This window comes from Pelodiscus sinensis, unplaced genomic scaffold (genome assembly GCF_049634645.1).
Source record: "Pelodiscus sinensis isolate JC-2024 unplaced genomic scaffold, ASM4963464v1 ctg34, whole genome shotgun sequence".
Lineage (NCBI taxonomy): Eukaryota > Metazoa > Chordata > Testudines > Trionychidae > Pelodiscus > Pelodiscus sinensis.
The window spans coordinates 7,104,004-7,124,252 of NW_027465849.1; the positions used below are offsets into that span (position 1 = coordinate 7,104,004).

Sequence of the window (20,249 nt, forward strand, 5' to 3'; positions counted from 1 at the left end):
AGGTGGAATACACGCTGGCCCATCGGGGTTCCCCACCCTCTACGGGTCTTAGATAATCCCGCCACTTTGTATCGGGGCGGGACACGAGGGTGGGGAAATGCAGGGTGTGGAGCACAAGCATGTGCAGATGTTGTCTTGGCGTGGTTGGAAAACAGACCGGCTGCAAATTTTGCAGCCGGCTGGGGGTCCAAGGATGGGGAGGCCGGGGGGGCCCGTGAAACAGGGGCCCGATAATAAGGGACGGAGGCTTTGCAGGAAGGGAGGGGCAGGGCATAGGAACCAGGAGCAGCCAGTACAATCCATGGGGGGGGGGGGCGCCAGAGCGAGGGCCCCGGGCCCCTCCCTGCATCCCCCCAGCTGGGGAGCTCCCACACCCAGCAACTCCTCCGCCAGCCTGCAAGCAGCCCCGCCCCTTCCTTGGTTCCGATTCCCTGGCCAGGTATCGCTTAGTTGCTCCTCCCACCCTGGCTCAGGTTACAGGACAGGCTGAGCTACTGAGTACGTGCGGAGATGGGGCAGCCTCCCCGCCCTGACAGCCACACCCAGCTGGGCACCCGTGCAGTGCCCGGGGAAACTGAGGCACACCCCTGGGGTTACAACAGAACAGCACAGGACAGTAGGAATCACACCGAGCACAAGAAAGCAAACACAGCGAGCACAATCCCCATTCGGTCACACCCCGCACTGTGGGGGAGTCCCTGATAGTATTGAACCATCCACACTGTTTGCTGGGGGACGGGCACTTTTTTTTGAGCATGGGGCTCTGTCAATCCAGACTGAGATCCCTGTGGGGAGAGAGCCTGTGCCGATTGGGGCCCAAACACCTTGGGGGCTGTGCAGACCAGGATCCAGACACCTTGGAGAATGGGCTGTGCCGATTAGGGATATAAAGGGCTAAGCAGTTTCATGGTAAGCATGCCCCTTACCGGCATGTTTACCGGGGCAATAGGTTAACCGGCAGGGGGCTGCCCTCAAGATCTCCGCTCACTGGTTAGACCATGTTTAACCGGTTAACTCTAATCAGCATTTTATATCCCGATCGGGGCCCAAACACCTTGGGGGGGGGGGGAGCTGTGGCAATGGGGCCTGGACACCAGGGGGGGGGGCTGTTGATCTGTACCCGGCCCTCCCCCAGCTCAGTTCTCATCCTGACATTACTTGGATGCGGTCAGCAATGAGCGGGCATGAACTAGCCCCTGGCAGCTGGGACCCGGTGCACAGTGAGCCCCGGCCACGAGCTAGGCGCATGCTGTGACGGCGAGTCGGGGTCCCCCCGATCCTGCACCCCCGTAGCAGCCGGAACAGTCTCCACCAGCCAGCAGAGCAGAGAGGGGTATATTGATTTTCCAGAATACAGCTCAGCACAGATGTGATGTGGCAATAGGAGGGGGGGGGGCTAGGATGCCCCAGACTCCTTAAGGCGGGTGCCTGAAGCCCTAGTCTCCACGCCCCCCCCAGGCTGTCTCCATCATGTTTCCAGCCCCCGACTAACTCTTCCTCCCCCCTCGTCCTTCCTTTGTTCCCACCTCCTTCCCCGCCCCCCAGCCAGAACCCGGCAGGGCAGTGTCTGCCCCCCTGCTGGGCCGTGCGCACAGACAGCCCCAGCCTAGCGATCAGCAAGATGCCCCCTACATCTCACATGCCAACAGGCGTCTGAGCCCGCCAGAGGCTGGTAAGCGTGTGGGGCCAGGCCCCCCAGCACAGGGGCTGCGTCCCAGCCAGCAGGCGCTCGCACGGGGACGGAAGGGTCTTGGACAAGCAGCTCCATGCGAGCGCCTGAGCTGCTGCTGGTGCCACGAAGGGAAGCGCAGCCGCCCCGGGGTCCTCCTAGCCCAATAGCCTGTGAGTGGCTAGCGCCAGCTGCTGTGCACGACACAGGGCAATTCCTGAGGGAGCCAGCCCCTGCCGCCCAATTCTACTTGGAATCGTGGAACCCCAGGGCCGGCAGAGCTCGCAGGCGGCCAGCCCCCGGCCCAAAGCAGGACCAACCCGACTCCCCAGGCTGGGAGTGCCACAGGCGGACTGTGCACTGGGGGAAGAGATGTTGTTTCAAACCTGCTGTCTGTGCGTGTCATTGGGCAAGGCCAGGCTCTGCGTCATGTGCTGGGATGTCACCCCAGGCACAGTGTAACGGCCTTTTCCCACGCCCCCTCGGCCGCCTGTCCCCCTCCCCCGACAGCCGTTCCTTCCCCAGCCTCTGCGCCTTTGCCAATTCTAATCGATCTTGGTGTGGGCATGGCACGAGTCATATAGAGACAAGATATTTACTGTCTTAATAGCTAACCCTTTCCTAACAATCCCCAATGTTCTGTCCTCCCTTATTCTTGTTTGCCTCCCATTGCAAGGGATGGATGTTTTCAGAGAACCATCCGTTCTTTTCTTTACATCTTTCCTCATCATTTTTGCTGCCCTTCTCTGACTTTCCAAACTGCAGTCCAGCTTTCTAAAACGGTATTTGAGGTGTGGGAAGTGCATGGATTTATAGAGCCAGGCCGATTTTTTCTGGCTTATTCTCTATCCCTTTTCTAACTTCCTCATAGCTTTTTCACCCGCCACGGCCCATCTTGCAAATGTTTTCACTGAACTAGTCACAAGGACACCAAAATCTTTCTCGAGTGACCACCGCTAATGTAGAGCGTTTTGTGTGTAGTTAGGATTATGTTTTCTAACATGCATTACTTTGCATTGATCATCTCATTTCAGCCATTGGGTTGTCCAATCCCATTGTAATTCTCCGGTCAGCTTTGGATGTAATGATCTTGAATAATTTTGTGACATTTGCAGACTTTGCTACCTCTCGGTTCACTGCCTTTTCCACATCATTTACGAATATACTGACCAGCACTGGTCCCAAAATAGATCGCCAATATTGGCGTCTCTTCATTGTGAATAACTATTCCTACCCTTTGTTTCCTGTCTTTTAGCCAGTTAACCTATGAGAGGACCTTCCCTCTTACCCAGTGGTTGCTTATCAGGGTCTTGGGTAAGGGACCTTTTCCAAGGCTTTCTGAAAGTCCAAGTAAACTCTGTCCAGAGGAATCACCCTTGTGCCATTTCTGGACTCCCTCAATGGATTCCAACAGATCGATAAAGGAGGATTTTCCTTTCCAGAAACCATTTTGACTCTTCCCCAACAAATCGTGTCTACGTTTCTGCTCATTCTGGGGTTTTTTTCCAACACATTTTGCTTAGAACTGAAGTTCGGCTCACCAGCCAGGGATTGCTTTGGGATCACCTCCAGGGCCTTATTTCAAAATCAGTGTTCCCTTAGCACCCCGGAGCAGCTGGGACAGACAGTGATTTGAACACCAGGCCGAGTGCAGGAAATCCACGGATACCGACTGGACAGGTGGAGATCCACAGCTCGCTTTTTGCAGATAGGGACGCCGATACAAATTTTGATTCCGCCAATGTGCATGCAGGGTCCTAGGTACCCGCTTTACATCCCCAGGCATCCGCATCCCTGGGCTATCCGCAGATCATTTTTGCAGACCCGGATACCGATTTTGTATCCGTGCAGGGCTCTAGTGCAGGGGTGGCCAACCTGCGGCTTGCTTCACCCCGAAAGTGTGGCTCGCAAAGTCTCCCCCGTGGCTCGTGAAGTCGCCCCATGCGCCCCATGTGGTTTTTAAAGGGGCAACGTCCTTCCCCCCCCCCCCAAGAACTCTGGCTGGTGGGGAACTCTTCCTCCCCCCCCCCCCCCCAAACAATTCTGGTGTGGCTCTTTGCATTTTTTCCGCCGTTTCAGCTCTCTTCGTTCAATGGGTTGGCCACCCCTGCTCTAGCGATAGATCACGTTCCACGTTTCGTAACACCCCGATTTCCCATTCGATTCCTTTAGAACTCTTGGGTGACACCCCCCAGCCCTGTTAACTTACTACTGTTTAATTCATCAATTTGCTCCCAACCTCCTCCGGTGACAGGCCTGAAACGGTTCCTCAGACGTGTCACCTAACAAGGGCTCGGAGATGGGACTCTCCCTCATCTCCTCTGCCGTGAAGACGGAGGTAAATAATTCAGTTCTCCTAGCCTTTGAACTGCTCCTTTTGCACGATCATCTCCCGGGCTCACTTGCCCGACTTCCTGCTTCTGACGTGCTTACAAATATTTTGCTGTTCGTTTGGGCATCTTTGGCTAGATGCTCTTCAGATGCTTTCTGGGCTTTTGAACGTCCTTTCTCCTCGACTTCTGGGCCTGCCTCTTTTCCTTCCTAGGATTTAACTTCCGCTTAATTAATTTCCGATTTAATATTTAAAAACTCAAGCTCATCTCAGCTGAGGAAGTGGGTTTTGTTCATAAAAACCCACTTCGTGATACTCTATAGACATGTTAGTCTCTACAGGGCCACAGGACTATTTGTGGGTTTTTTTAAACGTCGTTTTTAAAGTTACAGACTAATCCGGCGACCCCTCTGCGATTTTCCAATATTCAAGAGCGTCTTTTTGGTGCTAACCACTTTTACACAATGGCTCGGCCAGGGCAATTTCTTTCCCCCGTCCAGGGAACATGTTTAGGTTAAGCCTCTATAAAGGTGTTTGCACTGTTCTCAGAGCCGAACTCAGGCTGCTGGGCTGATCCTGGTGAAGACGGAGAGGGGACCCCATCCCTGTAGGCGAGCTGGGTACAAAAGAGCGCTTTAATCTACTGGCGAAAGCAGAGCAAGAACCGGCAGCTGCAAGTCGGAGCCTGACACATTCCAGTGAGAAATTAGGAACGATTCACCAACTCCCCCAGGCCGTGGCGGAGTCTCCGCCACCTGACTTCTCCCACAGCAGCCAGGCTGACGGGCGGCGCTTCCAGCACAAGCGACTGGGTGCCGAGGGGGGTGGCCTGGGGGCAGCGCCCCACCCTGCGATAGAAGAGGTCAGACTGGATGATCTAATGGGCATGTCTGGCCTCGGAACAGAGAAATACCTGCAACGCCAGCCCCTCCCATGGGCACAGCCGCCAGGCTCCCCAGCAGGAAGGGCTAGAAAGGAGCACAGCAGGGGCGGCCTGGCGGCTGTCCCCCCGAAAACTACCCCATGGCTTGGAAAGCTTCTTCCCCCTGCAGGGTCCCGCCGACACAGCAAACAGCCTGGAGAGGAGTGGCGGAGAGGCAGGGCCCTTGCAGGGAGTTCACACGGCAGCAGGCACAAGCCGCGGTGATACCGGCAGGGGGGCAGAGGGACATCCTTGGGGAGAGGCAAGTGAGCGAAGGACACCGAGAGGGACTCGGCTCTCAGCTTCGTTCCCCACGCCCTGGGTGGCTGGGGGCCCCGCCCTGTGGGTAAGGAGGCCGGTGACACCATGGTGCCAGACTTGGAGGGGGAAGCCGGGCCCTGCGTCCCCTCAGCCGGGGGCTCCGCGAAAGTCAAGCTCAAAGCAGGCGGCTTGCGGGTCCCCAGGCTGCAATGCATTCTGGGACACCGTCTCCATGGGCTGCTGGGCCGTATCGCGACGGATTGTCCCGCGTGTCCATTCTGGGCAGGCAAGCGGCTGAGTCTGGGCCAGCGATCCCCACGGCTGCTCTGGGGCTGAGTCAAGAAATACCCGCTCCCCACGCCTTCTCCCAGCCGCTGCACCGGGTCAGGATGGGACCCACGGGGCTGGGAAGGAACAGGCTGGCACAGGGGGGCTGCCCGTGCCACGCTCACCCACCCCGGGCTTTTCCCAAGGGACAGAGCGTTTCCTGTAACTTGACCTTGCCCCCCACCAAAGTCACGCACGCCGGTCTGATGCTCGAGATTGAATCCTGGGTAAGACCCACCCCCCCACCCAGCGCACACCAAAGCCAGGACCCTCCCCATCCCACCTCTCTGCCAGCAGGACACCTGCCCTGCCCCCATCCACGCAGCCCCTTGGGGGCAATTGATCAAGTCCTTGCAGGGGGGGCGGGCAGCAGAGCCCCAGGATTCACTCCCGACAGGCCACGTGCTGCTGCATTAGACCTTGTTCCGCTGCTGAGGCTTCACCCTGGGGAAGAGCTGAGGGGGGGGAGAGAGAAAGCGCGTGAGCAGGGGGCAGACGCCAGACACACCAGGGTCTGCAGCTCCACCAGCGAGCCCGCCCGTCCCCCAGATCCTGGGCGGAGCTTCAGCTCCAGGGAGGGGCTGGCTCCCAGCTGGGGAGCAGGGCAGTGAAACTGACATCCTTGTCAGTTTCATGGCGGTAGCTCGGAAGGCTCGTCGGTTTCACACTTTGTTTCAGGTCTTTCTGAAGCCTTTTCAGGGATCCCTGGTTCGCCAGGGAATGTGGGTTCCCTGCGCTTATGAACCAGAGCCCAAAGCACCTGAGAAAATACTGAAACTTCAGGGGCACCAGTCTTGGGCCAAACGCACCCCAGCCCGGCTAGGTCCCACACTGTACAATCTCCCCAGCGTGGAGAGCACATTCTTGCGGGAGGGGGTGTTCTTAAGGCAGCAGAACTGCCCCTATTGGCGGCACATGCTGTCAGCACTAGGGCAGAGGTCCCCGAAATGTGGGACGTGGCCCCCCCCCCAAAGCAAGACGTGGCCACACATCCAGAGGGGTGTGTCTGGGCCAGCCCCCACTGGGACGGGGAGGAAACGCCACCCCGCCCCGCTCTGCTCCCAGCTCTGGTCTGGCCCCGCCTCCAGCTGCATCCTTGGCTCTCGGCCCCGCCCCCAGCCTCACAGCAGCCCCGCTCCCTGCCCCACATAAGCCCCCAGGCTCGGCCGCTGCTCCATTCCCAGGGCCCAGGCTGGGAGTGGGGCAGGCCCGGCAGGTGATCCCCCCGCTGTAGCATGATGAGGGCCCCATCCAGCCTCCAGCCTCAGCTCCAGCCCCGCTCCCAGCAGTGGCCCCCTCACCCCTGGCTGCAGCCCCCCTCCCCAGCCCTGGAGGACTGTAGGCACAGAAAGGGGTAAGGGAGGTGGCCCTCCAAAGATGGGGGACCAGCCTGCTGCAGGGGACCTAGGGCAGGCCTGTCCCCAGGTGTTCCCAGCCCTGGTTCCACGCCCGGCCCCGCCCCGCCCAGGACGGGCGCCGCGCTCACCCCAAAGTAGTTCCTGGGCACGTAGCCCTCCTGGCCGTAGAGCGAGGCCCACCACCAGCCCAGCTCCTCCGGGCCGTCGCGCCGCAGCACGGTGACCGGCTCCCCCTCGCGGAAGGACAGCTCGTCGCCGAACTCAGCTGCGTAGTCCCATAGCGCGTACACCACCCCGCTGTTCAGCCGCCCCGTGTTCTGCTCCACGTCTGCAAGGACAGTGAGGGGGCGAGGTGGGGTGAGCCAGCCAGCCCCACGGGGTGGGGGGGAGCATGAGCTGCCATAGGCAGTGGGAGAAAATGAACTGGCAGGTGTGGGGGGCATGGAGAGCAGTCGGCACCCCCAGAGATGGCCCTCACCGCCCCCGGCTCCCTTCCCCATGGAAGTGCCCGCCCCTTCCCCAAGGCAGGGGTCCCATCCCCATCCCCCCACACCCTACGAGGCTGAGCCCCCTCACCAGCCAGGTAGCTGGAGCACTCGGTGTAGGCCTCGCGGTAGGGGTCGCACTTCTCCAGGGCCGTGCTGCCGTCGCTGAAGGTGGTGGTGAAGATGGCGGCGCCGTGCCGGATGAGGGCCATGCAGATGGCTGTGTCGTTGCAGGAGGCGGCGCAGTGCAGGGGCGTCCTGGGGATGAGAGGGGCACGTTGGGGGGGGGTGCTCTGCCGGGACCCGCAGCGCCTGGAGGGCACCACAGAGACCTGGGGCGGGCCAGCTGCCTCCCTGGCCAGGCATAGAGCGCCCACCCAGATATGTGGGGAGCTAGGCACGGCCGGCTGCGAGGGAGAGCCAGGCCAGGGCTGGCATCAGGCACCAGGGTGATGGGGGAACGTGGGGTCTAGGGCAGTGCACCAGGGGCTCGGGAGGGGGCCGGCTGTGCAGCAGAACCCCTACAGGCAGGGCAGGGGCTGGCACAGGGTAGGCACTGGAACGTGGGTCCGGGGCCGCGTGGCTGGCACAGGGTAGCACTGGGACGTGGGACCGGGGCTGCGTGGCTGGCACAGGGCAGGCACTGGGACGCAGGGGGCTGGGGCCGCGTGGCTGGCACAGGGTAGGCACTGGGACGTGGGACCGGGGCTGCGTGGCTGGCACAGGGCAGGCACTGGGACGCAGGGGGCTGGGACCGCGTGGCTGGCACAGGGCAGGCACTGGGACGTGGGACCGGGGCTGCGTGGCTGGCACAGGGCAGGCACTGGGACGCGGGGGGCCGGGGCCGCGTGGCTGGCACAGGGCAGGCACTGGGACGTGGGACCGGGGCTGCGTGGCTGGCACAGGGCAGGCACTGGGACGCGGGGGGCTGGGGCCGTGTGGCTGGCACAGGGCAGGCACTGGGACGCGGGGGGCTGGGGCCGTGTGGCTGGCACAGGGCAGGCACTGGGACGCGGGGGGCTGGGGCCGTGTGGCTGGCACAGGGCAGGCACTGGGACGCGGGGGGCTGGGGCCGTGTGGCTGGCACAGGGCAGGCACTGGGACGCGGGGGGCTGGGGCCGCGTGGCTGGCACAGGGCAGGCACTGGGACGTGGGTCCGGGGCCGCGTGGCTGGCACAGGGCAGGCACTGGGACGCGGGTCCGGGGCCGCGTGGCTGGCACAGGGCAGGCCCTGGGACGCAGGGGACAGGGGCCGGCCCCGCGTTTCTATTGGTGGTGCGTATCTGTGTTTGGCGCACATCCCCACACCCGCGGGGAGCGACGCGGAGGGACCCTGGGCGAGGCGCTCACCAGCCGTGGCTGTCGGGGGAGTTGACGTTGCGCCGGCGCCGATGAGGAAGTCGACGATGCTGTAGTTGGCCCCGCAGATGGCGTTGTGCAGCGCCGTGATGCCCTCGTCGTTGGGCTGGCTGGGGTCGTTGAGCTGCGGGGCCAGAGCGGGGGAACTCAGCCACCGCCCCCTGCCCCGGCAGCCCCCCGGGGCCATGCCGATGCCCCAGAGCAGGGCAGGGCAGGACACGCGCTGCCCCAGGCCAGCCCCCTCCCCGCCCGCGCGCGGCAGCCTCACCTCGCTCACCGCCTGCTGCACCACGTCCAGCTCGCCCGTCAGGGCCCCGTCCAGCAGCAGCACCAGCGGGTTGAGCCGCACGCTCCTGCCCGCCTGCCGCCGCGGGGAGGAGGGTTTGCGCAGCACCGAGCGCGTCTCCTGCAAGGGCGAGGGGCGAGGTCACGGCGGGCGGGCGGCCTGGGCCAGGGCAGGGGAGGGGCGAAGGAAGGGGAGGGGCCGCACTTTCGGGGCTGGGGCCAGGGGAGGGGCCGTACTTACGGGGCTGGGGCCAGGGGAGGGGCCGTACTTACGGGGTTCAGGGCCAGGGGGCTACACTTATGGGGCTGGTGGCCGGGAGAGGGGCTGCACTTACAGAGCTGGGGGTCTGGGGCCCAGGAAAGAGGCCACACTTATGGGGCTGGGGGACAGAGGGATGCACTTATGGGGCTGAGGGCTGAGAGAGAGGCCACACTTATGGGGTTGGGGGCTGGAGCTGGGGAAGAGGCCACGCTTATGGGGCTGGAGCCGGGAGGGGCCACACTTACGGGGCTGGAGCCGGGGGAGGGGCCGCACTTATGGGGCTGGAGCCGGGGGAGGGGCCGCACTTACGGGACTGGGGGCTAGGGCCAGGGGAGGGGCCGCACTTATGGGGCTGGAGCCGGGGGAGGGGCCACACTTACGGGACTGGGGGCTAGGGCAGGGGAGGGGCCGCACTTATGGGGCTGGAGCCGGGGGAGGGGCCACACTTACGGGGCTGGGGGCTAGGGCCAGGGGAGGGGCTGCACTTATGGGGCTGGAGCCGGGGGAGGGGCCGCACTTATGGGGCTGGAGCCGGGGGAGGGGCCACACTTACGGGGCTGGGGGCTAGGGCCAGGGGAGGGGCCGCACTTATGGGGCTGGAGCCGGGGGAGGGGCCACACTTACGGGGCTGGGGGCTAGGGCCAGGGGAGGGGCCGCACTTATGGGGCTGGAGCCGGGGGAGGGGCCACACTTACGGGGGCTGGGGGTCCGGCGGCCAGGGCTGGGGGAGGTCTCGGTAACAGCCAGCAGGGGGGTGGCCGCAGGCACCGAGGGGCTCTGGGAGGCGGGCGCGGGGGCCAGGCTGGGCGAGGCGCCTTCCTTCGCTCGGCCGTCTCCGGGATGGGCGTCATGTGGCCGGGGGGTCCGCGGGCGGCAGGGCCTCCTCCTTGCGGGGCCGGTGGTGGAAGAGGCGGCTGATGAGCTGCTGGTATTGCTTCTTGTGGCTGGGCGGCAGGGCCGGGCCGGGGCTCTGCTCCATGGAGCCGCGGCGCTTCAGGGGCCGGGGGATCTCGGCCAGCACCCGGGCCACCTCCTCGAACTCGGGCACCTTCTGCGCCTCGGGGGGGCAGGACGGGCTGCAGGCGGGTGGGGCTCAGGGGCCGAGGCACCTCCTCTGCCTCCGCCGGCTCGCCGCCCCGCAGGATGCTCTCCAGCTCCGGCTCCGCGTCGCCCCCCGCCGGGGTCCCTCGCCCGGGCTCCGCTGGCACCTCGGGGGCCGGGGCCCTCCCCGTCACTAAGAGACACGCCTGGTCAGAGCCCCCAGGGCCCGGACAGCACCCCCAGACCCAGCACCCCCAGATCTCAGGCAGCACCCCCAGACTCCAGGGAACCAAGGCAGCACCCACAGACCCAGCACAGCACCCCCGGACTCCAGGGAACCAAGGCAGCACCCCCAGACCCAGCACAGCACCCCCAGACTCCGGGGAGCTAAGGCAGCACCCCCAGACCCAGCACAGCACCCCCAGACTCCAGGGAACCAAGGCAGCACCCCCAGACCCAGCACAGCACCCCCAGACTCCAGGGAACCAAGGCAGCACCCCCAGACCCAGCACAGCACCCCCAGACTCCGGGGAGCTAAGGCAGCACCCCCAGACCCAGCACAGCACCCCCAGACTCCAGGGAACCAAGCAGCAACCCCAGACCCAGCACAGCACCCCCAGACTCCGGGGAGCCAAGGCAGCACCCCCAGACCCAGCACAGCACCCCCAGACTCCAGGGAACCAAGCAGCACCCCCAGACCCAGCACAGCAGCCTCAGATCCCGGGGAGCCAAGGCAGCACCCCCAAATCCAACACAGCCTCCTCAGATCCCAGGGAGAGAGGGAAGCACCCCCAGACCCAGTACAATACTCTCAGCACCCCCATTCCTAGGGCAACACCCTCACCCCCAGACCGCAGTCAGCATTCTCAGACCCACCCCCCCCAGGGGGAGCCCCCAAATCTGCCCAGTGCCTCCCTTAACTCAACCCTGATCCACTCGCAGCCCCCCACCCCACCCCCAAACCTCCTCCCCTCCCCCTCCCTCTGCTCCATGGTGCCAGGGGTCTGACCTCGCCCCCACCCTGGGAGGGTGGGGCGAGCGTCAGGCTCCGGGTCCCTCACCTTCGCCGCCAGAGGGGGCCGGTCGCGGCGGGGCCGGGGCTGCAGGAGACGGCTGCAGGGGCTGGAGCTGCTTCTGTGGGGAGCGGAGGAAGAGGGGCGAGCCCGGGGGCCCCTGGGGCTGGCTCTTGGCCCCCGAGGCCCAGAAGGCGTTTTGCAGCTTGAAGATCATGGAGAGGGGCAGCGGCTTGTGGGGCTTGGCCCGGAGGCCCGGCAGGCCGGGGGGCGGCATGGCGATGCGGGAGACGGGCTGCTGGGAGACCTGCCAGCTGCGGGGCAGGGTGCCCGTCTGGCTGGGGGGCAGCAGCCGGCGGAAGGAGCCGTCCTGCCGCTCGCCCGCCAGGGGGGACACTTTGTAGTTGCGGGGCAGCGTGGCGCTGTGCACGGCGTAGAGCTGGGAGGGGTCGTCCTGGGGGGGGAGGGAGGTGTGAGCCGGGCAGGGGTGGGGGCCTCCCGCTCCCCCCGCCCAGGGGCCAGACTCCCCCCCCGCCCACCCACGGGGGCTTCCGCACCATCAGCACAGCCCTGGCTCCACGGGCCCAGCCGGCCCCAACCCCCCCCCCCCCCAGACCCAGGGGGCCGGCCGGCCCCAAACCCCCCCCCCACCCCAGACCCAGGGGGCCGGCCGGCCCCAAACCCCCCCCCCCACCCCAGACCCAGGGGGCCGGCCGGCCCCAAACCCCCCCCCCCCACCCCAGACCCAGGGGGCCGGCCGGCCCCAAACCCCCCCCCCCACCCCAGACCCAGGGGGCCGGCCGGCCCCAAACCCCCCCACCCCACCCCAGACCCAGGGGGCCGGCCGGCCCCAAACCCCCCCACCCCACCCCAGACCCAGGGGGCCGGCCGGCCCCAAACCCCCCCACCCCACCCCAGACCCAGGGGGCCGGCCGGCCCCAAACCCCCCCACCCCACCCCAGACCCAGGGGGCCGGCCGGCCCCAAACCCCCCCACCCCACCCCAGACCCAGGGGGCCGGCCGGCCCCAAACCCCCCCACCCCACCCCAGACCCAGGGGGCCGGCCGGCCCCAAACCCCCCCACCCCACCCCAGACCCAGAGGGCCGGCTGGCCCCAAACCCTCACCCCACCCCAGACCCAGAGGGCCGGCTGGCTGGCACTTACCTTGCCTTTCCCTGCGGCCCCATCCAGGCTCGACTCCCTCCAGAGAGTCAGCTGCAGCCCCGCAGGCACCTGTCTGAGCGCCAGGGGCACGTCTCCTCCTGCGGGAAGGTAGCTGGTGAGGTGCGGGGGGGGGGGGGGGGGAGAAGGGGGCAAACCGCACTGACCTGGCCTGCTAGGATGGGAGTTCGGGAGCCTCTGTGTGGAAATGCAGCTGGCACCCGTCAGTGGACAATGCTAGGAGAGGTTCCTGCCGCAGCCAGCTCCCCCGCAGCCTGCCAGGGGCCCCCAGGCACAGCCAGCCCCCCGCAGCCCGCCAGGGGCCCCCGGGCACAGCCAGCCCCCCGCAGCCCGCCAGGGGCCCCCAGGCACAGCCATCCCCCCCGCAGCCCGCCAGGGGCCCCCAGGCACAGCCATCCCCCCCCCGCAGCCCGCCAGGGGCCCCCGGGCACAGCCAGCCCCCCCGCAGCCCGCCAGCGGCCCCCGGGCACAGCCAGCCCCCCCGCAGCCCGCCAGGGGCCCCGGGCACGGCCAGCCCCCCCGCAGCCCGCCAGGGGCCCCCGGGCACGGCCAGCCCCCCCCGCAGCCCGCCAGGGGCCCCCGGGCACGGCCAGCTCCCCCGCAGCCCGCCAGCGGCCCCCGGGCACGGCCAGCTCCCCCGCAGCCCGCCAGGGGCCCCCGGGCACGGCCAGCCCCCCCGCAGCCCGCCAGGGGCCCCCGGGCACAGCCATCCCCCCCGCAGCCCGCCAGGGGCCCCCGGGCACAGCCAGCCCCCCCGCAGCCCGCCAGGGGCCCCCGGGCACGGCCAGCCCCCCCGCAGCCCGCCAGGGGCCCCCGGGCACAGCCAGCCCCCCCGCAGCCCGCCAGGGGCCCCCGGGCACGGCCAGCCCCCCCGCAGCCCGCCAGGGGCCCCCGGGCACAGCCATCCCCCCCGCAGCCCGCCAGGGGCCCCCGGGCACAGCCAGCCCCCCCGCAGCCCGCCAGGGGCCCCCGGGCACGGCCAGCCCCCCCCGCAGCCCGCCAGGGGCCCCCGGGCACGGCCAGCTCCCCCGCAGCCCGCCAGCGGCCCCCGGGCATGGCCAGCTCCCCCGCAGCCCGCCAGGGGCCCCCGGGCACGGCCAGCCCCCCTGCAGCCCGCCAGGGGCCCCCGGGCACGGCCAGCTCCCCCGCAGCCCGCCAGGGGCCCCCGGGCACGGCCAGACCCCCCGCAGCCTGCCAGGGGCCACCGGGCACGGCCAGCCCCCCCGCAGCCTGCCAGGGCTCCCCGGGCACGGCCAGCTCCCCCGCAGCCTGCCAGGGCTCCCCGGGTACGGCCAGCCCCCCCGCAGCCTGCCAGGGCCCCCCGGGCACGGCCAGCCCCCCAGCAGCCTGCCAGGGCCCCCTGGGCACAGCCAGCCCCCCCGCAGCCTGGGGATACCCAGAGACAGGGAGGGGGAGGGAGGCGTCTCTCCGTCCCCCCAGGCCCGCCCCACGGCCCCCAGGCACTCACGCTCGAAGGCAGCCGAGTGGGACGATTTCTTCTCGTAGGCCACGTCCAGGTCCGACTCGTTCCAGCTCCGCTGGGCCCTTCGCCTGATCGCCAGGTCGTCTGGGGGCAGGGACGCTCAGTGATCTCAAAGCTCCAGCCCCGAGGAGCCGCGCAGGGGCCAGGCCCAGCATGGGGGATGGGCAGGGGAGACCCCCCCCCCCCAGGGGGGCTGCCTGTCCTAGCACCGCAGCCCGTTCCTGCTCTGAGCCAGGCGCTCGGGAACAGGGGTGGGGGGAGCCAGGAGTCCACCCCCCCACCCCCGCGCACACACGTTTTACTGGCTGTAAGGGTGAGCCATGGGGAGGGGCAGAAAGGAGCGAGAGGGCGGAGCCTCGGGAGAACAGATGGAGTGAGGGCGGAGCCTCAGCGCCAAGGGGTGGGGTCTTTGGGTGATGGGGCAGGGCCTGAGGCAGAAGGGTTGGTGGGAGGGCGGAGCCTCGGAGAAGGGGCGGGGCCTTGGGGAGAAGGGGCGGAGTCTCAGGGAGAAGGGGCGGAGTCTCAGGGAGAAGGGGCGGGGCCACTGTTCAGGCACCCATGGCTCCTGGAGGGAGTGACAAATTCCCCCCGGTGCCCCCTAGAGGATCAGGCCCAGCACTGCACTCTGCTAGGCTCTCTCCTTGCACCCCTCAAGCCACATGGGGAGGGGGGCTGCTTACCTTGGGCTCGGAAGGGGGCGAAGGAGCTGGGCCCCGCGGGGAACGCGCCGTGGCTCTCATAGGCCGCTGGCCGGGGAGACGGCGCACGGTCCGGGAAGAACATCTGCGGTGCCGGGCCCTCGGAGGGGGCGGGGGCCAGTCTGGGGGAGCCGGCGCGGCCCACTGGCCTGGCGTAGAGGTGCTCCGGGGCGCCGGCCGGCCACAGGGGGCGCGGGGAGGGGGAGCGCCCCTTGGGGCTGGGCAGGGGCAGCGAGACGGGCAGCACCTTGGGCCGGGGCGACTGGGCCCGCTCCGGCGGCTCGCCCGCCAGGTAGAACGGGGACTGGGGCGAGGCGGGACGGCCCAGCGAGGCCTTGGGCGGCTGGCTGCCGGCAGGCAGGGTCTCGGCGCGGTAGGAGACGTAGCCGTCGGTGGTCTCCAGGGACAGGCTCTTCCTGGCGCGCTGGAGCTGCGGGGACGTGGCCATGCGGAGCGGCACTGGGGCGTGCATGGGGCTGGCGCTGTATCGGTCCACCTGAGAGCGGCAGAGAGAGCGGGCAGGGCTCAGCGCCGGCCTGGCCGCTGCAGCACGAGGCCCCTACCCCATCCAGCGCAACCCTGGCCCCGGTTATGGCACCGCTGCATGGGACACGGCGCGGGGGGGGGCACTTCAGCCCCACGGCTTCACGTGAGCGGTAAAGGGGGCGCATGGTCAGTGCTGACCCCAGGGCAGTAGCAGGGGGCGCTGTGCGGCCAGGAGAGGGGCCAGTTCCCAGCAGGGGGCGCTGTGCAGCCGGGAACGGGGCCGAGATCAGGGCCAGGGCAGGGGGCGCTGTGCGGCCAGGAGAGGGGCCAGTTCCCAGCAGGGGGCGCTGTGCAGCCGGGAACAGGGCCGAGATCAGGGCCAGGGCAGGGGGCGCTGTGCGGCCAGGAGAGGGGCCAGTTCCCAGCAGGGGGCGCTGTGCAGCCGGGAACAGGGCCGAGATCAGGGCCAGGGCAGGGGGCGCTATGCGGCCGGAAGTGGGGCCGGGTTCCAGCAGGGGGCGCTGTGCAGCTGGGAACGGGGCAGAAATCAGGACTGGGGGGGGGGGCTGTGCGGCCAGGGGCAGGGCCATGGCCTAGCGGGGGGCGCTGCCCGTTCAGGGTGAGGGCCGCTCCCACTGGCCCGCCACGGCCCCAGGAGACGCTGCGCGGCGGGAGGGGCCGTCTTGGGGAAGAGAGACCTGAACTCCTGCCCACCTGACTCCTTCGCCATCCCAGGTTCTAGCCTGGGGGCCTGGCTGGCTCCCCCCCCCCCATGCCCTGTGCGGCCGGGAGCAGGGCCAGGAGCCGGCGCGACCCACTGGCCTGGCGTAGAGGTGCTCCGGGGCGCCGGCCGGCCACAGGGGGCGCGGGGAGGGGGAGCGCCCCTTGGGGCTGGGCAGGGGCAGCGAGACGGGCAGCACCTTGGGCCGGGGCGACTGGGCCCGCTCCGGCGGCTCGCCCGCCAGGTAGAACGGGGACTGGGGCGAGGCGGGACGGCCCAGCGAGGCCTTGGGCGGCTGGCTGCCGGCAGGCAGGGTCTCGGCGCGGTAGGAGACGTAGCCGTCGGTGGTCTCCAGGGACAGGCTCCTCCTGGCATGCTGGAGCTGCGGGGACGTGGCCATGCGGAGCGGCACTGGGGCGTGCATGGGGCTGGCGCTGTATCGGTCCACCTGAGAGCGGCAGAGAGAGCGGGCAGGGCTCAGCGCCGGCCTGGCCGCTGCAGCACGAGGCCCCTGGCCCATCCAGCGCAACCCTGACCCCGGTTATGGCACCGCTGCATGGGACACGGCGTGGGGGGGGGGGGCACTTCAGCCCCACGGCTTCACGTGAGCAGTAAAGGGGGTGCATGGTCAGTGCTGACCCCAGGGCAGTAGTAGGGAGCGCTGGGCTGTAGGGAGGCTGGGGCCCACTGGGGGGCGCTGTGCGGCTGGGAAGGAGGCGGGGACCCCGCAGGGGGGCGCTGTGGGGCTGGTCGTGGGGCCAGGGCCCGGCAGGGGGTGCTGTGCACCCAGGGCCCAGCGGGGAGGTGCTGTGCATTTGGGAGCAGGGCCAGGGCCCAGCGGGGAGGTGCTGTGCATTTGGGAGCAGGGCCAGGGCCCAGCAGGGGGCGCTGTGCGGCTGGGAGCAGGGCAGGGCCCAGTAGGGGGCGCTGTGGGGCTGGGAGCAAGGGCTGCTCCCACTGGCCCCCATGGCCCCCGAGACGCGGTGCCGTCTGGGGGGAAGAGAGACCTGAACTCCTGCCCACCTGACTTCTTCGCCATCCCAGGTACTAGCCCAGGGGCCTGACCGGCTCCCCCCCACGCCACGGCCCGGGGACACGAGCGGGTTCCGTCAGCCACCTCCCACCCCAGAGGTGGCTGCATCTGAGCGGTGGGCGCCCGGCCCGTGCCCAGGTGCCAGGACCAGCCGCCTGCCCTCCCCACGGTACCTTGGGCGGCCCGGCAGCCTGGTCCGGGCTGTCCGTCCACAGGGATTCCAGCTGCCTGGACAGCTCGTCCACCTTGGCCACGGCCGTGTCCAGCTCCACTTGCTTCAGGTCAATGTGCTTGGCGGACAGGGCTGGGGGAGAGGCACCGTGAGGCCTGGGCCAGGCCGGCCCCTTCGGCACCTCCCTCAGCCCAGCCGGCCGAGCCCGGGCCGAGCCCTGAACCTCCCAGCACTGGGCCCCGGCCCTTCCTCAGCGTGATTCCAGCCAGATCGGTCCCCATCAGGGAGCAACAGGGTCCCTGCCCCCCCCCCCCCATTTCTCTCCAGGCCTCTCCCCAGGGGCCGGGGGGGGGAGCTCTGGCCTGTCGGTGAGAAGTCGGGGCTGCCAGATCAGCACCTGCAGCCCGAGCACTCTGGGAGGCTGAGACCAAATAGCTAAGAATCCACTAGCGACCCCCCAACTCCAACGTACCCCACCTCCACCTCCTCTACACCCCCAGAACCCCCATGTACCGCCTCCTACCCCCACTGCACCCCCAGAACCCCCATGTACCGCCTCCTACCCCCACTGCACCCCCAGAACCCCCATGTACCGCCTCCTACCCCCACTGCACCCCCAGAACCCCCATGTACCGCCTCCTACCCCCACTGCACCCCCAGAACCCCCATGTACCGCTTCATACCCCCCACTGCACCCCCAGAACTCCCCACCCCCAGAACCCCCATGTACCGCCTCCTACCCCCACTGCACCCCCAGAACCCCCACCCACATGTACCGCCTCCTACCCCCACTGCACCCCCAGAACCACCCACCCCCATGTACCGCCTCCTACCCCCACTGCACCCCCAGAACCTCCACCCACATGTACCGCCTCCTACCCCCACTGCACCCCCAGAACCACCCACCCCCATGTACCGCCTCATACCCCCACTGCACCCCCAGAACCCCCACCCCCATGTACCGCCTCACCCCCACTGCACCCCCAGAACCCCCACCCCCATGTACCGCCTTCTACTCCCACTGCACCCCCAGACCACCCCACCCCCAGAACCCCCATGTACCGCCTCCTACCCCGACTGCACCCCCAGAACCCCCCACCCCCAGAACCCCCATGTACCGCCTCCTACCCCCACTGCACCCCCAGAACCCCCATGTACCGCCTCCTACCCCCACGGCATCCCCAGAACCCCCCACCCCCAGAACCCCCATGTACTGCCTCCTACCCCCACTGCACCCCCAGAATCCCCTCTACCCCCAGAACCCCAATGTACCACTTCCTACCCCCCACTGCACCCCCAGAACCCCCTCCACCCCCAGAACCCCAATGTACCACCTCCTACCCCCCACTGCACCCCCAGAACCCCCCACCCCCAGAACCTCCTCCACCCCCAGAACCCCAATGTACCACCTCCTACCCCCACTGCACCCCCAGAATCCCCTCTACCCCCAGAACCCCTCCACCCCCAGAACTCCAATGTACCACCTCCTACCCCCCACTGCACCCCCAGAACCCCCACCCCCAGAACCCCAATGTACCACCTCCCACCCCCACTGCACCCCCAGAACTCCACCCACACCACCCCCACAATCCCAATGTACTACACCCCAATTGCACCCCTGGAAACCCCCCCCCCACCGCCACTGCACTCCCAGAACTCCAATGTACCCCACCCCCACTGCACCCCCGGAACTCCACCCACCCCACCCCTACTGCACCCCCAGAACCCCACCCCCACTGTACCCCTGAACCTCAACGTGCCACCCCCACTGCACCCCTACAATCCCAATGTAGCACACCCCACTGCACCCCTGGAACTCCACCCCCACCCCCACTGCACCCCCCAAAATCCCAAACTACCTCACCGCCAACCCGCACCCCCAGACTCTTCATACCTCTGCCAGCCACCCTACCCCCTCTGCACCCCCAGAACCCCAACCTACCACACCCCTCCCAGCCACCACCCACCCTCTGCACCCCCAACCCCCCACCTACCGCACCCCATCCCCCACCCCCTCACCCCTCTGCCAACCACCACACAGCACCCCCAAACTTCTACCCCCTGCCCCCAAATTCACACTCACTCCACATCTACCAACCCCCCCCATAACCCTCATCTCCCGCCATCACAACCCCCATCTCCCAGCCCCCCCCCATCACAACCCCCGTGTCCCCCCCCTTACATTGGAAGCTGAGTTCCTGGCTCCTCTGGCTGGCCATGGCGCCGGGGGCTCCGGGCTGCAGCCTCGCAGGGACCTGGGGAGGGGAAGCGTTTCCATGGGACCCAGAGCCGCCTTCTCAGCCAGGGCCTCCCCCTGACCCCCGCCCCGGGGCCATGGGCGCTGGGGACGTGCCCCGGCTCGGAGGGCTCCCCTGCCTTCCCCAGGGAGCCGGGCGTGGCGGGGAATGCGGGCGGGGCGGCTGACTCAGGGCTCTTGGGCAATCCGACCTGGCTGGGCCACACGGGCCCGCCCCCCAGCCCGGGCCACGTGGGACAGGATTGGGGACAGCCCCCCCGGCGCACACGCACACACACATCCCCCCCTCCCCGGGCACGACAGAGGGGAGCAGCCCCCCCCCCCCCCGTCTCGGGTCAACGCGGGCACGAAGCGCACGCCCGGGGCGGGCACAGGGGTGCCCCCAGGCCCGCTTGCCAGGTGCCTGCAGAGCCCCAGGGCCCGGAGCACAATGCCCCCGGCCCGGTCCCACATCCTGGGCCACGGAGGGCAGGCTCCAGCCCCCAGGGAGCGTGTGGAGCACCTGGGCACGCTGAGGGACCACGGTGGGGGTCGGGGACTCCCGGCTGTAGACGCCCCATGGGACCTCTCTCACCAGCCCTCCCCCGAGCCGCGGCGCCCTCCACCGGGACAGGGCTGAGGCCCAGCCCGGCGGGGGACCGGGCTCCGAGGGGAAGGGAGAACGAGCAGGCCAGGGGCGGGGGGAAGAGGGGCGCAGGACTGGCGCCTTCGGGGGAGACAGGAAGCAGGGCCAAAGCCGGGGTCGAACCTCCCCAGGGAAATTAGAAAGTCGGGGTCTCCGGCCTGGGGGGTGGGACAGCCAGGCCACAGGCCTGGCCTGGGGGGGGGTGGCCGGCCCACGCTGGGGGAGGAGGGGGCCAGCTAGCGCCAGAGCCGCCTCGCCCGTCTTCCCTGTCGCTAGG

At 68.2% G+C, this 20,249-nt stretch overlaps 1 protein-coding gene across 1 annotated transcript in view; it reads right to left on the bottom strand.

Annotated features, from left to right (window-relative positions):
* Positions 1-4,618: 4,618 nt before the first annotated feature.
* Positions 4,619-20,249, bottom strand: part of PPP1R13L (protein phosphatase 1 regulatory subunit 13 like) — a 28,453-nt gene continuing 12,822 nt past the window's right edge. The window contains 16 exon segments of the mRNA XM_075915365.1: positions 4,619-5,966; positions 6,998-7,197; positions 7,446-7,612; positions 8,705-8,735; positions 8,738-8,837; positions 8,982-9,119; positions 9,957-10,121; positions 10,123-10,326; positions 10,328-10,494; positions 11,363-11,768; positions 12,480-12,577; positions 13,966-14,064; positions 14,661-15,174; positions 16,085-16,333; positions 17,092-17,222; positions 19,273-19,345. Of these exon segments, the coding sequence (XP_075771480.1) occupies positions 5,925-5,966; positions 6,998-7,197; positions 7,446-7,612; positions 8,705-8,735; positions 8,738-8,837; positions 8,982-9,119; positions 9,957-10,121; positions 10,123-10,326; positions 10,328-10,494; positions 11,363-11,768; positions 12,480-12,577; positions 13,966-14,064; positions 14,661-15,174; positions 16,085-16,333; positions 17,092-17,222; positions 19,273-19,309 (2,748 nt within the window). The 5' untranslated portion in view covers positions 19,310-19,345 and the 3' untranslated portion in view covers positions 4,619-5,924.